The 15,648-nt window shown below is 36.6% G+C and overlaps 1 protein-coding gene across 8 annotated transcripts in view; it reads right to left on the bottom strand.

Annotated features, from left to right (window-relative positions):
* AKAP11 (A-kinase anchoring protein 11) overlaps nucleotides 1–15,648 on the bottom strand; it is a 48,908-nt gene that overhangs the window by 5,374 nt on the left and 27,886 nt on the right. For 3 of the 8 annotated variants that reach the window (XM_054823539.1, XM_054823577.1, XM_054823557.1), the window contains 4 exons: nucleotides 14,180–14,335; nucleotides 9,494–9,607; nucleotides 8,680–8,726; nucleotides 6,044–6,204 (listed from right to left, as the gene is read on the bottom strand). In XM_054823539.1, the coding sequence (XP_054679514.1) occupies nucleotides 6,044–6,204; nucleotides 8,680–8,726; nucleotides 9,494–9,607; nucleotides 14,180–14,335 (478 nt within the window). The remainder of the gene's footprint in view (nucleotides 1–6,043; nucleotides 6,205–8,679; nucleotides 8,727–9,493; nucleotides 9,608–14,179; nucleotides 14,336–15,648) is intronic. The other 5 variants (XM_054823548.1, XM_054823588.1, XM_054823567.1 and 2 more) reach the window with 5 other exon arrangements.

The following is a 15,648-nucleotide window of genomic DNA, read 5'->3' as shown; positions in this document are numbered from 1 at the left end:
TTGCACTAGATGATCTCTAGAGGTCCCTTCCAACCCCTACCAATCTGTGATTCTGTGTCAAGCTCAGCTACATACAGAAGAAAGCCTGCCCTAAGACAAGGATGAATTTGCCAGTTTGCCCAAGAATAAAAAAACCCCTTTTAGTTAAAAAACAAAACCAAAAAATACACCCAACAAAAAACCACAACACACAAACTATTCTTTGTAGCCTTCTACACAACTGTCAATGCTGCATTTAATAAAGACAATTTAGACACCTACCCTGCTTATTCTTTGGAACTGTAAAATTTTATTGCCTTTATAGTCCTTACCATGATACTCTATAAATAAGCTTAAAAAAAAAGTCGTCATAAAGAGCATTGAGTGAAATAGCTCCCACAGCTACAAAATTAAAAATTCGTAATGTTTCTTCTATGAGACCTACCAGATTGAAATATGAAATTCTATTAGAGAAAAAAAGTCAAGTAAGACAATTTCTCTCTGCTTCTTCACCTACGTGATGCTCCAGCTGCAACAAGGCAGGTGATAGAATGGACAGGAAGAGTGTGGGCATAAAAACATGTATAAAACAATTAACTTATTGAGAAAAGAATTAACTTGAACAAGCAAAAAAGATCCCCTCTAATCTTGAGTACAGTAAGTCCTGAATACTGAAACTTTTTTCAGTGAAAAAAACCATATTTTCTACATAAAACGGGACTGAGATCTGTAGTTATTTCTGTGAATTATTTGTCACTTTTAAAATACAGCACAGGAAGCAAGAGTTTTACAGTCTACAACAGGCAATTTTGTAAATGGTGTTTGTCGGTTTATAAAAGAATGGTCATTTTTCTTATGCCAAAGTTTGGCTAGTGTCCAAAGATCTACTTAAGCAAATAGAGTGTAAAACTTCTCTCCACATAAGAGGATATCACCATAGTAAGATGACAGATTTGGCACCTCACTTCACCAATCTTTCTGGTTTAATTTAGAGTTAAAAGTTCAGTCCTACTGTTTCTTTAGCCAACTCTGTTTCTTACTGTCAGATAAGCAAAATATTGAAGTTTACTCAAAACAGACATCAGGAATACTAAAACAGCTAGGTAAGGTCTGATTAAAAATACAACATACATATTTGGGGTTTTTTTTAATCCAGACGCTTGCATATCCACACTCTCAGGCTTCTAAAAAAGTTAAGAACTATCTATTCTAATTTACTGATTTCTTGTTCTAGCTCCTAACACACGTATTTTGCTCCATTCATAGGTATTCAACTTCCTTCTGCCTTGCTGAGCATAACATGTATCCCTAAGTAGAGTTCATACCCAGCTGCAGCAAGTAATTCCTTGCCTGATATATGCTAGGAGTATTTTTGTCTTTTACACAGCCACATCGCATCAGTGGCTCATTACCCTGCTGTGATTAGCTCAAACAAGCCTTTCCTCCCTTCCCGAACCCACCAACTGCTTATAGTGAAAATTACTGTTTTCTATGTGATCCAAAGTCCAGGTTCAAGTAACTGAGGTAACTTCCCAAAGTACCTTCGAGATGATCAAAACTGTGAGAAATCAGTATAGAGAGGTCAGTTTAGTTTTCTGCTGGGCTGTAGTGCCCTCTGGAGGTAGTTGTCTAGCTTTACTAGTGACAGAACTGCGAACTACTAGTGCTAATTTAAGACCCTCAGTTTGGGTCAGAGATCACCAGGACCAGGCTGGGACTACCCCCAAGACTTCTTATTTTGTACTACTAGACATCTTGCTTTTATTAATACAATCCTGAAAGAACAATTTATTTTTAAAAAGGACCTTAATACAATTACAAGCATCCTTCCGGAAAGTCTTCATTCTCTGAATTTATAATCTGAAAATTTCTGAAATATATTTTAACTTCCGAAACTCATCAAGTATACTTGTATGCATCCTAATCTTTCCTATACAAGATTATTCAGACAGAGCCTGTGCTCTGAAAATTCTATACTTTCCTTTGAACTCTAAGAAACAGTGAGAGATGCCGAGTCAGACTGACACAACAGGTGAATTTTTGGGGTTTGGTAATTTAGTTTAGACACAAACAGCACAAAATAGACAAGGGCACAAGTCTGTAGAGAAGACAGTGTAATGCATTCCAATTTGGAAATGGGATGGAATAAAAACTAGGTAACCATTCCCTACCTCCAGGGGGAGAAACAAGATTTTAATTCATTTTAGCATAACTGTATTTGGAAAACTAAGATTTAGTCTATGAAACTAAGTGAATCAATTAACTATTTTAACATTTTCAAGACTGCATGACTACTGTCTGCCTGAAGGTCTTATGTTTTACCTTTAGGTGTCAACTCAGTATCAATTTATGACTGAAGTGTCAAGTAGAAAAATATTACAATTGTTTAGGAGTGCATACATAATACACACTACTATTTTCCAGAGTGCTCTTCTCAGCATATTCTCTTATTAGAGTAGCTAGAGTGGTGTTCAGATACACTGCCAGCTAATAATATCTTTCCTATGTGTCTGCAGGCATTGGCTTAAATAGTAGAATCACAACTTTGAAATCTATTAAGTCAGAGCTGGCAGAAGAATGAGAGACTCCAGGGAAAATTAAAAAAAAAAAAAGGCACCTGCCATTTATTTTTTGTCTTACATATGTTGCAGTGTAAGATACAAGGGTGTCACACACACAAAAAGGGGATTACTATTAACGCTTGTGGGTCCTATCACTATTCTGCCTGAGTATTTGCAACACTGCACTCCACATACGACAAGCATGAAATGGATGCAAAAGATAACAAAAACAACTCATGAGGTCAGAACGATTGTAGTCACTAAACTCAACTCATTCACATCAAAAGAACTTCAGAGAATGCCAGGGCAGGCATGTAAGAACAGAAGAAGTGTTTCCTCCTTCATGTTAAGATACTTACAAACCGTAACAGGGAAGGAACATGTGAATATAAGGATTAAACCCAACAGTTTCAAATAAAAACAGAAATGGAGAAAAGTATTCTCAAACTGCCTTCTAGTTTATGAAAGCATGAAGTCCACTCTAAGTGTCAGAACTGATCTACAACAAAACATATTTCTGAAAGAATTCCAAATCAAACATACCTACCTCCAGAAAAGGAGCACAGAGAATTTGACTTGCCCAAAAGACATTTCCCAATTTTCTGGGTTATTTTAAATAAGAATGCAAGACTTCCTACTCTTGAGATTAAATACATATACCACATAGTTACATATGCAAAAGAAAAACAAAACTAGCACTATTTTTCTGGGCTAAAAAGGGAGAAGCCACTCTTCAGAAAATTCAGCCTAAGTATGATCCAGACTGACCTCTAGGTATCTTTCACACTCTTAACACAATCTACAGTAACAAAGCACCACAGGTGCACACATTCATCTAAGTTTGGGTGTCTCTTTAGTCACACTGACCTCTACTTCCTGGTCACTCCCCTTTTCTCCCAAAATGATGATTTGAGCTTTGGAAAGCACCATGTTGAAGATTCAATACTGAATTTCAGAACTGAGAGCAAGCTTTTCCTTCTTTAATATGCTGATACACACGTCGTTTTTGCCAGATCTTAATTATTAAAAACATACTAATGGCATCATGTTAATGCCTTTTCACATGTTATCAGGTCACAAAATAAAAATCTTTGATAATTTACCATTCCTCCTATATATATATATATATATGTATGTTAATTTAGCCTTGCAGTAGCCAGGTAATGTTAAAATAATTCCTTTGTAAAAGATTTAAAAAAATAGGTCAAATATAATAAATGCCAGATTCTCATGTACAGTTTGGTGTGTAGCCTAAAGGAATATTTTTTATGAAATAAGAAGTTTCTCTTACATGTTTGTGATGGAAATACTCAGGTCAGTACACATACCAAAATTCTGACCCTTCCCTAAGAGACGCTAATTAGAATCACACAATCACTGAGAGGTTGGACAAGACCTTTAAGATCAGCAAGTCCAAACATTAACCTAGCACTGTCAAGTCCACCACTAAACCACGTCCCTAAGCATCACATCTACACCTCTTTTAAATACCTCCAAGGATGGTGACTCAACCACTTCCTTGGGCAGCCTGTTCCAGTGCGTGACAACCCTTTCAGTGAAGAAATTTTTCCTAATATCCAATCTAAACCTCCCCTGGCACAACTTGAGGCTATTTCCTCTTGTTACCTGGAAAAAACAGACTGACACCCACCTCGCTACAACCTCCTTTCAGGTAGCTGTAGAGAGCAATAAGTTCTCCCCTCAGCCTCCTTTTCTCCAGCCTAAGCAAGCCCAGTTCCCTCAGGTGCTCCTCATAAGACTTGTGCTGTTGACCCTTCACAGCTTTGTTGCCCTTCTCTGGACATGCTCCAGCACCACAATGTCCTTCTTGTAGTGAGGGGCCCAAAACTGAACACAACACTCGAGGTGCGGCCTCACCAGTGCCGAATACAGGGGGACGATCACTTCCTTAGTCCTGCTGGCCACGCTATTTCTGATACAAGCCAGGATGCTGTTGGCCTTCTTGGCCACCTGGGCACACTGCTGGCTCATATTCAGCTGGCTGGTGACCAACACCCCCAGGCCCTTTTCTGCTGGGCAGCTTTCCAGCCACTCTTCCCCAAACCTGTAGTGTTGCACGGGGTGGTTGTGACCCAAGTGCAGGACCTGGCACTTGGCCTTGTTGAACTTCATACAGTTGGCAGCAGCCCATTGACCCAGCCTGTCCAGGTCCCTCTGTAGAGCCTTCCTGCCCTCAAGCAGATCAACACTCCCACACAACTTGGTGCTGTCTGCAAACATACCGAGGGTACACTCGATCCCCTCGTCCAGATCATTGATACAGATATTAAAGAGCATTGGCTCTTTAATATAGATATTAAAGAGTACTGTGCCCTGGAGAACACCACTGATGACTGGCTGCCAACTGGATGTAACTCCATTCACCACAACTCTTTGGGCCTGACCATTCAGACAGTTTTTTACCCAGCAAAGCGTACACCCATGAGCAGCCAGTTTCTCCAGGAGAATGCTGTGGGAAATGGTGTCAAAGGCTTTACTACAGTCCAGGCAGACAACATCCACAGCTTTTCCCTCACCCACTAAGCGGATCACCTCGTCATAGAAGAAGATCAGGTTCACCAAGTAGGACCTGCCTTTCATAAACCCATGCTGACTGGGCCTGATTGCCCTGTACATGCCACGTGATGGCACCCAAGATGACGAGCTCCATAATTTTCCCTGGTGCCAAGGTCAGACTAATAGGCCTCTAGTTCCCCAGATCCTCCTTCTAGTCCTTCTTGTAGATGGGTATCACATTTGTTGACCTCTAGTCAACTGGGACCTCCCAGTTAGCCAGGACTGCTGATAAATGATGGACAGTGGCTTGGTGAGCCCTTGTGCCAGCTCCCTCAGTACCCTTGAATGGATCCTAAAGCCTAATTCGTTAAACTTCTGCTTTCTCTTTGGTCACATATTAAATTCAATCTATAAAACCAAAATAAAGGCACCTAAGAATTAAACAATTTTACTGAGCCTTCCTTCTTTATAGTTTTGGTTGCAGTTTCTTACAGAATAAAAACATACTTAATATTTAATTAAAACCTAAACTTCTTTCTGATAAGAAAATATGCGTTTGCTAGCAAAAAAACCTGGAGGCAGAACATCAGAATATTAAGTTAGAAATTAATTTGCCTAAGCAAGTTCTCAGAAAGATTCAATTTATAGACAATTAAATGCTAAGTAAAAAATGCTTGGAAAAAAATATATTTTTCACTAAACAAAAAATGGTATAATTGTATTCTTTTTAGAGTAAAACAAGCAAAATAACTTGTGAAAGAAATTAACTCGGCTTTGATTAATACTGTTTTATTTATGTTACATGCACAGGCTATACAGGCTGTTCCACTTTGACCTCTCAGGATTTAAATAATGATTTTCCTCAACAGCAAATACCTCATTATTATTGAGTGGCAAATAAAGTAGTAGCAGCTGGTTTATCACAGCAAACGGAAATCAAGCAAACCCTTCCCCTTCCCCGCCACCCACCAAATCCAAGTACTTACAAAGACAAATTCCCTTGCAGCAGTGTCATGAAAGTGAAGATCAGACACCTCTGTTTCAGAAGCTGCCAGCCACTGGAGCGCTGCTCTGAGCTGGGGGTCCACTAGATTTGGTTCCAGATCAATATTCACTATTGCTAAAGTCTTTTGTATTTGCTCCAAACCTAATATTAAAAATAAAATCATCAAATCTGTAGCTTCAAATTGTTTCAAAAAAATTTCTCTGTAGTTCATTGTTTAGACTATATTGTCCTAAAAAAACCCTCAATTTAGTACACACAGATAACATGAAAGGAAAAAATCATGCTGGTCTGAAGTGTTTCTGTACTTTCACATACAGAAGTACTGTTTGTCCCATTTACAATTGTACGCAAACATAGCTGAGCATTAAAAGACATCTAAGCTTTAATGTATATTCCAAATGACAAGGAATTTAACACAGCCTTTCATAAACTGAACAGCTATGGCTCTCACATTGTCCGTCAGTCATTTCCGTTCCCAACTGCTATTTTTTGCTATGTCTTCATCTACTAAATTTTAAAAAAGTGTGTATTTCAGAATTCTTTCCTGTACAGGCAGACTGCTCAGACAGCCTCTGAGTTTTTCCAAAATATAGTGCCGTTTTTACTGAGGCCTATCCAATTTTTGAACACTTCCTTTACAGCATGAGTTCCAAAAAGTAACAGTGTCTTAGAAGAGCAGTTGCATTAGTAACACAGAGAAACTACAGGATTGTCATCTTCTGTTCCCACTCTGAATTTCCGTATCCAGCTATCACAGTAATCCTTTGTAACACCCTCCAAACCAACTAAAGCATATGTGTAGTGCTCTCCAAGTTGTTCTTGAAGTCTGTTTGCAGATTACTGGACTTAACTCTCTAGAAACAAGGAATATATTTGCAATAAAAACATACGTTCGTGTGCAGTTTACCTCAATCTCAATACTCTTCCAATCAAGCTTATGAAAATTGAGGTACGTAAGGTATTTATTCCTAACTGGCAAAGTTAAGCAAGACAAAACAGATTCCCCCAGGAGGTAAAAAGAAAGAAAATTAGCTAGTGGAACTGTCAGCATAAGCGTGCATTTGGTGGACAAGAGAATATTTGTCTAGGAGCCCCAGAATCTAACATCTTTATAGGAGAAAGAATCAATTATTAAAAAAAAAAAAAAAAAAAGAAGGACACTTAGTGGATAGAAAGCGTTGTGGTAATGTATCACAGGGAAATTTTGATATCTTTTTTAGTTTTATAAAATAGATGTACGTTTTGTAATAACAAGGCTTTGTTTCAAATTCTTTGGTGAACAAAGTGCAGTCAGCTTACAAAAAGCCAGACATTTCCAGGTATGACATGAACAGAACTTCCAAATGCACAGGACCAGGTACAAAGGTTTCCTACTTTGAATACTATTTAAATGGTCCTACAATGAAAGTAACAGAAAGTCTTTTCAAAACAATAGTGAGATGGTGAGGAAATTAAACTGGAAAAATTTCACTAGAAAATCCTTAATACAGTATAAAGCACTCTGTTGCATTCCAGGAGACACCTAAACTGTGTAAAGAAATAAAATCAAGCACTATTTTAATTGAGAAATTCGAACACTTGAGATGCTAGAGTTTTCTGAAGTCAAGACCAAAAGAAAGTAATGGTATATAGATGAAACCTACAGAGCAGAAAATATTTTAATTATAATTCTTTTCTGATGAAAAACACTAAATAATTTAGTTTAAGTTCCTTATAACCTTATAGTCAGATCTGATTTTAAAAAAATATTAAGAGATGTGGTTCACTTCCATACATTTTTTCAGGAGTTAAAGGAAAAAAAAAAACCACCAAACAAACCAAACCACACATCTTTCTGCTTACATCAAGGCTATTTGTATTTGAACATATGCAACATGGCTGAACATCCTCTGTAAATGGGTAGCAGAGGTTTCTTGAAATGCTTATTTCATCTTCAGAATATACCCAACACAAAGAAAAGCTCTGTTACAACTTGCTCTAACATCAGCTCATCTTCCAATCAGCCTCCTACACTGCGTACTCAGGCTGTTCTCATTTCAGTTAACAGCCTTTGGGACTACAATCAGATTGGAACCAATGCAGAGATCTTCTACAAACCAGAAAGCTGTAACAAGATTCTGGATAGACCCTATTTTATATTTCACTAAGAAGAAAGAGATTATACAAATGTATCAAATCCAAGTTTTTTCATTGTTTCTCATGAGTCCTCTTCCAAGATTAATATGGGCAGTTTGAATAACTTCTTCAGTATCTCAAACATAGCCATGCAGATGCATTGCCATGGGTCCTTATCAAATATTTTACAAAGAAGTTATTCTATGCATGTACATTTACGCTTTCAATAAGCTGATCAGAGTTCACTACCCTACGTTATCAAATACATGCGTGAGCATCAGAGACTAGCATTTCCCAAAGGCTGAAAATTTCAGTGCGTGAAGAGGTACGTGCAGGGTATTAATCTAAGGATATATTCTGACACTTGACTGATGTGCATTACAATGGATAGGGATAACAGGGTTGTCACCTTGTTTTGCAGACTACAAAAGCAAAGAATTAACAATAATAATTCATGTAAGGTGCACAGGTCAGAGTAGTATATGCTGGAATTGACATTACCTTCTACAGCATCCTTGGAGTCCTCATCTTTATCTTCTGTTCCATCACTGTATTTCGAAAATAAAACAAAAATATTAACACAATCCAATATATGCACAATCAATGTAGCCAATCCTAAGACTGTAATGAAGGTTAAAGGATGGGAAGATCATAAAAGAATTAAGTGATCACGAAAAGAAGCTTTGCTTCTCACACCATTTCATGTTGGAAACAGATTTATCATGAACTTTGCAAGATTTGCTCTTAGGGAAAGAAGGGAGAAGAGAGAAACAAGAGAAGGGTGTTAAAAAGAAGGATTGTAATATGAAGACATTTTAAAATAAGAAGAAAACTTATTGATTTTAATTAAGGAGGACAGTTCAGTTTTGCTTCATATGTGAAAAGGTTGAGCCATCTATGTCACAGGTATGAACAGATTATTCAAAGCTGTAAGTCATAAGTGCTCTACAAAAATCAATTACCAAGCAATTTTGAAAGTTTCCACACGCTAAAGGAAAAAAACAGAAATCCTGTAGGAAGCAAGCTCTAGTTTGCATGGAAAAAGTAAATGTAAAGATTTGTAAAACTGCAAGCAAGAACATGCACGAAAGGGACCTTTCATTTTGCAAGCAGAACACATTCATCAGTTTAGCACAGCAAAATTTAACCATTCAGTATGGATTAATTAATGAAAAAATCATACTGTGATTAAGTGAGAAGAGTGTGACTAATGTATCAGCATTAAAAATGCACTGTATTTTTATTTTCCAAAATGATGATTTCATGCATTAATTATGAGGAACCCATCTGGTTTATATTTCTCAACTCAACCAACCTGTCTGATGTTGGAAAGGATAAATTCTCCTCATACATATCCCCTTCTAAACCAAGACTGCTCCAGCTACTGCTGTTACCATTACTGCCAGGAGAAGAAGAGAACACAGCTGAACTAGAAAAGAACAATAGCTCAAACTAGAACCTTCATTTTCCTTAGAGCCGTTTTGTCAAGACATTTAATGCAAGAGCACTGAAACTTCCTGAACAGGTTTGTTGGAACAGAATACAAACATGATTGTCAGTGCTTTTCAGAGCAGTAATGTGCACAATAATGCAAAATTGGTAAGTTTCAGTACACAGCTGAAAGTATTAATTTGTACTCATTAATTTTCCAGATCAGTGCTAGCAGTAATTCTGTCCTCAGGTCTAAGCACATTGCTTGTTGTTTATACAAGCTCAACAATTTCAACGTGATTACTCATAGGAATATGGATTTCAACTATAATATTTGCTTAAGGACTAGCTAAGAGTTCATAAAATTATACATTGGGAAGACAACTGCACAAATAAAACCCTTCCATCTCGTTCCAAAAATCCAGTAATGATCTCCAACAGCCTGATGAAAAAGAATTCTTAGAGCGAATTATTTTTTTAGTTTTTTTTTAATTCTGAATATTGTTCTACAAGCTGATTTTTTAAAAATAGAGAGTTTTATAGATAAGTGAAAACAATACTAAAAAGATTACTTCACTCACAGTTCATAAACATACTGCATTTACTCCATGACTGCATTCAAGCCAAAGTGAAGAACCAAAAAAATTGAGCATGTCCTTACACTGGTACACTTTAGGCATTATAATTAGTTTGTTAAGCCTGTGCTTATGTACAAGATTGAGCTACCCATATGATTAAATTTCTGTTCCCCAACTTTGTACCTCCCCCAGAGCATGCCTAGAAGCCTTCCAAGAATAGGATTTCAACATAACCAGCAGTCTTTGAGAAAGCTAGATTGTCTACTATAGATGGTATGACAAGTCATGAAGCAACTCCAGAGAACAACTGCTGCAAAGAAGATACTTTCTTCACCTAAGATTTGTGTGACTGTTAAAGCTCTTTTCCACTCGTTCCACTCAAGGCAAATAGTAAAATTTAAAACAAAAAAACCAAAAAATTTGAAACATTTCAAGAGACAGATATTAATCTCTTGAAAGAGTCTGCCAGTAACAGCATCACCTATCAGTGTCTTTTGCTTTCCAGTATGCCTGCTTGGATCCTAATTTCAAAACAGTAACAACAGGTTTGCAAGCCTGCAATATGAACATACCCTAATGGGGGAAGGGAGGGGGGGCCTGTAGGTGCTTCGTTCAGCACATTGTGGCTTATTTAGACATCTGCAAAGAACAATCAAATAGTTCTTTCATTATGCAAAAAAAGAAAAAAGAAAAGTAAAGACCAGAAGCTTCAACAGAAACCAACCTGATTTGCACAGAAAATGCAAACCTGGTCTTAAGAACGTTTCTCAAGCTACTGTGTGAGACTATCACAGTATATATGAAGTATTAAATTTAATTCAAATTACATGCACAGAAGAGATTTAACATAGCCTATTGATACCAATATTTTGCACTCAAACAGCCTCTTTCACTGAAAGTTACAGACGCATAACATAAGCGGAAGTAAAAGCTGCCCCAGTTTTCAACCTAAAGGAAGAAGTATTTGCAACCTAACAGAATGACCTCCTGCATACTACTATTCTGATCAGGTAAGAGATTTATATATTTTACAGAGGTCAAATTTGGTCTAAAACAATCATATTTAACCATATGATTACAATGCATAGCAATATATGGCACTTTTTTGTAACATGACCTTTATTTTTTTGTAAGATGCCAAATTAACAGCCTTGAAAAATAAAGTCTTGCAGCCACAGAACAAGCAATAAACAAAGGCATTCTAATGCCTCATGCAGCTCTTCAACATGAGCCAGCAGAAGAATTAAAAATAAAGCTTTCAACTTCTATATATATACTGTATATATGGGAACTATAACTCAGATCATCTGCTTTTAGATTCTGCATTACGTACATACAGTCAAAGGCAAGAGGCTTGTGCTCTGAATTATAACCTAACCTGGATGCTCTGATTCATCCCCTGGAAAAGCCTATGTCTATACCTATACATTAATTATAGAGAAAGCTTAAAACTATTTTATTTCTAAATTTAAGTCACTAACGTTAGGCATGCAAAGCAGATGATACAAGCACTCCCCTGCATAACTAACTTTATCAAGTCCGCTAAAGAACTCTTTCCTATTTCGATACAATTGCAGGGATCATGCTTTGATAATTCTTTCCAAGTTGTCTTGCTCCCTTGTTTACAGATAGTTTAATCCTCTGTGAGGTACTGAAGTACAATTTTTATATTGATCCAAGACGCAGAGGGCATGTACCGTTGCAACAGAGCTACTACAAAATATGTCCTTTTTTCCTGAAGTATAGCAAAGCAAGGTAAATTAAACTGAATCACTGTAGCTTGTATTATGTTGCTTTCTGGGGATTGTGATTCTATGTCCCAAAAAAATTTCGGCTACCTTTAATGGAATCTCTAGGTTTATTATGATGAAGATCATTTCCAAAAATGTCAGCTAAAGGAGTCTCAAGTACCACTATCCACTGAATACTGCAAACGGCCTGGAAAATACTAGGGGAAGAGAAAGGTCCTCCCCCACCAAGTAAAACTTGCTTAATGTTTGCTTTATCGCTTAATTATATTGTACCAGCACTACAAATAAATTGGTATAATGACACCTAGTACCTCAGAGATGGTACAAGCAAGACTGCCGACAGCTTCTTAGACACAAGGAAGCCACCTGCATTAAGAAATAGCTGCCAGGGGAGCAATGCTACCTCATAGTACATTTAAATGTTTACATATAATCACCACAGTATTTTTTAAACAGATGGCCCTGACCATAAGAAAAGGACAAAAAAAATCCCTACCAAAACAAAAAAACCCAAACTTTCAGCTGTTGTAACTGTATAATGAATGTCCCCTTTACAACTGAATGGTATTTTTCTGTTTAATAAAATAGTTTATGTTAAAAAGAGGAGATAAAAGCAATAGATCTCCATCACTGACATGCAATTTTTTATTTCCTTAGAAGATGTTAACACTGTTCCACAAACTGTGTTATTACTGAATCTTTTTTTGTTACAGAAGGTCTCCTCCGCCCCATATCTTTTTATTCAGGGCAATAACCCCAGCTGCTGTCACTTCCACCTGCCAAACCTCAGCAACACAACTGAACCCATGTGCTGTTACCAATCCACAGTTAGTTTTGTAAAACTAGCTGATCAATTTGCACACACCAGCTTCTTCTGCAACACCTTGCTATCCAAATTATGCCGCCTCTTCTCTGAATTAAATGCTAATTTAGGTCATTCCTCCTCTAACAAGCCACAGATTTTCTTGCAAGTTATAGAAATTACTTTATCATCCCCAATACAGATTTAAATGAAAACAAACAACTACTACAGGGCACTACAGGTCCAGCAAGTTTTTTATACCTTTTTTTCTGCCCAGCATCAAGTAACCCATATTTTATTCACTACTTGGAACTGCCAATATGCTGAATATTCTTCCTTATACTGTGAATTTTATCATGTAAGTCTAACTCATTTTTACTCATTCAATAGATGATGTTTCATTAAAATAACTTTACGGCAATGTATTCTCTTACAAAATTATTGAGTTGTACGAGCGAATAAATCATAGTAGTGGTTCGATTAAAACATTTAGTTAAGCAAAATATGAAAAATATTGTAGACATCTAAGTGAGCAGTTTCACTTCGCTACCAAATAGCATAAGTCCCCTATTTTCTTTAAACTCAGTGATGCTGGAAGTACTAACTAAAAAGACAAAAATATCTCCCCCATTTCTGCTATTTGTCAACAAAAACACTGAACTTTCTACAGTAACATAAATGGTGTATCAATCATAAAAAACTGAGTTTACTCATTCCTCATATGTTCCTTATACAGAGGCTCGGGCCACCAACTCTCAATGTAATTTTCCCTGGCAACAGGCAGAGACATTGCAGATTTTTAAAATTCCCATTCTAATCTTTGTCAGGTATCAGTCAGCCAGGGGAAGCGTAATGAGAAGCTCTGTGGAAAAAGTTATTACCCTGAACAGGTAAGTTCCAAGATTACACACTTGTAAGCTCACTGTTAGCAGTACATAAATACTCCACCAGTATTAGTTAGAACAGCTTATCAATTCAAGTCCCCAAAAAGACAAAAAAAGCTGTTAAAGCTCCTCATGCAAGTTAATTCATCTATTCTTGAAAAGAAGTATGATGAACTTTACATGAAACACATTCTCATTGGTTAAAAGCAATACTTTCAAGTTGTATTTTATACATGGCAGTTGTTTTCAAAACATCTGCATCTTTTGCTAATACTTAAATTTTATATATATATACAGTTTTACTTGATGGGACTCCCTGACATCAATGACAATGCATAGTCCACATATTTTACAGAGTGTATAATATGAACCTTTGTTGGCAACATTTTATAAGAAAAAACAAATGTAATATTAGAGCCATTTTTAATAAAAAAGTCATTGTGTGTTGAAGACAAAATAATCTCTTCTCCTCCAACCCCCAGGAGAAAACCGCTTGATGCCAAGTTATTTGATGTCAAAAGAACTGTTTAACTATACTAACATGCTTATAGTTACCTGTCACTAAGGTGAAGAAAACTGCTGCTCTCATCAGGATGTTCATCTTCAAAACTTAGATTGGACCAACTCCCAGTGCTATCATCACCAATACTAAGACTCATCTGCTGGCTAACAATAGATTCAACAGAGTGAAATCCTTCTCTTCCAACAGAGCTAAACAAAAATTCAAGACAAAAACATCACTGCATTTCATGCTGATCTGTGTTTGTTCATTTACAGCAATTTAACATTATTTCAGAGACATTAAATTCCGGGGGGGGGGGGGGGGGAGGGGAGGGGGGGAAGGACAATCCATTAATTTGTATGCTATTCTCAACACAAGAAATGGAGTAACCAAATGAACTTGAAATTTCAACAGGCTTAGGTCAGGGATTGCTCTTTGGAATTTTTTCACTAGAAGACAAAGACAGCAGCACAAACAATTCTCTCATTTGGAAGATTATTTCCTACAAAGCACACAGGGCATTGTAGCCTTACAGACTGCATATCAAGGTACACTTTTCAAGCAGAAGACTTACAATTTTTGAACTTGTTCACCATAGGATAGTTTGGCTATTGTCCCTTGCCTGCTTTCGATACAACCAGCTAGATGGTCTGCTGTTGTAGGCAAAGTGCTTAAGTACATGCTGGTGTTTAAAATGTTAGGATTCTATTTTTTAAAAAGTAGATAAAGATTTGTCTTCCTGCTTCAAGAAAGTGTAACAATGCATGACTTGTACAGAATTTTTCCCTCAGGAAATAAATTTAAATTTTTTATCAAAAAAAAAAATCAAGGAGCTATACTCAATAAAAGGTAATCTTTAGAAGACACTTCAAAAGATCCAGTTTGATAACTTTAAAGAAGTCTGAACTCATTAAAAAAAGTCATAATACGAGAACATGCAGTTATGAACTAAGTTTCAGGGGCAAACTGTAATTATCTATATCATAGCAAGCAGCCACTGTAACATTCACTATTTTAAAAGCCAACCTTAACCACATTACTGACAACACTTTGCTCCAGTGAGCACCATTTTTTGCAGACAAATATGTAGCTTTGAATAAACAGTTTAACTCTTCGAACTTGAACCCATTTGTGCAATACAAAGGTGATTTTTCCTCATTTTTATTTACAGTTATACCAGTGCTAGCAACCGTTCTTTTCACCACACAAGGCAGCTTCTCAAGAAACATGCATTACATACCACACATTAGATGACAGTGTAAAAAACATTTATAAATTTTGTCATGCTAAAACACTAATATTGCATCTTTGTCACAGATTAATAATAAACATTATCTCTTTGAACCCTGAATTTTATTGCTGTCATATTCTAACTAGAAGTTTTAAACTATATTTTTAAGAATTGATTCAGAAAAGTGTCACCTTTGATACTGTAGGTATAGAAAAACATTACCACATTACTACTTTTTTTTTTGGTCACACAATGAGTAAGGACTCAACCCTGTTGTGCAGAAAGCCATAA

The sequence above is a fragment of the Grus americana genome, chromosome 1 (assembly GCF_028858705.1).
Source record: "Grus americana isolate bGruAme1 chromosome 1, bGruAme1.mat, whole genome shotgun sequence".
NCBI lineage: Eukaryota > Metazoa > Chordata > Aves > Gruiformes > Gruidae > Grus > Grus americana.
Note: the sequence above shows the minus strand (reverse complement) of the source record. Positions and strands in the feature narration are given on the sequence as shown.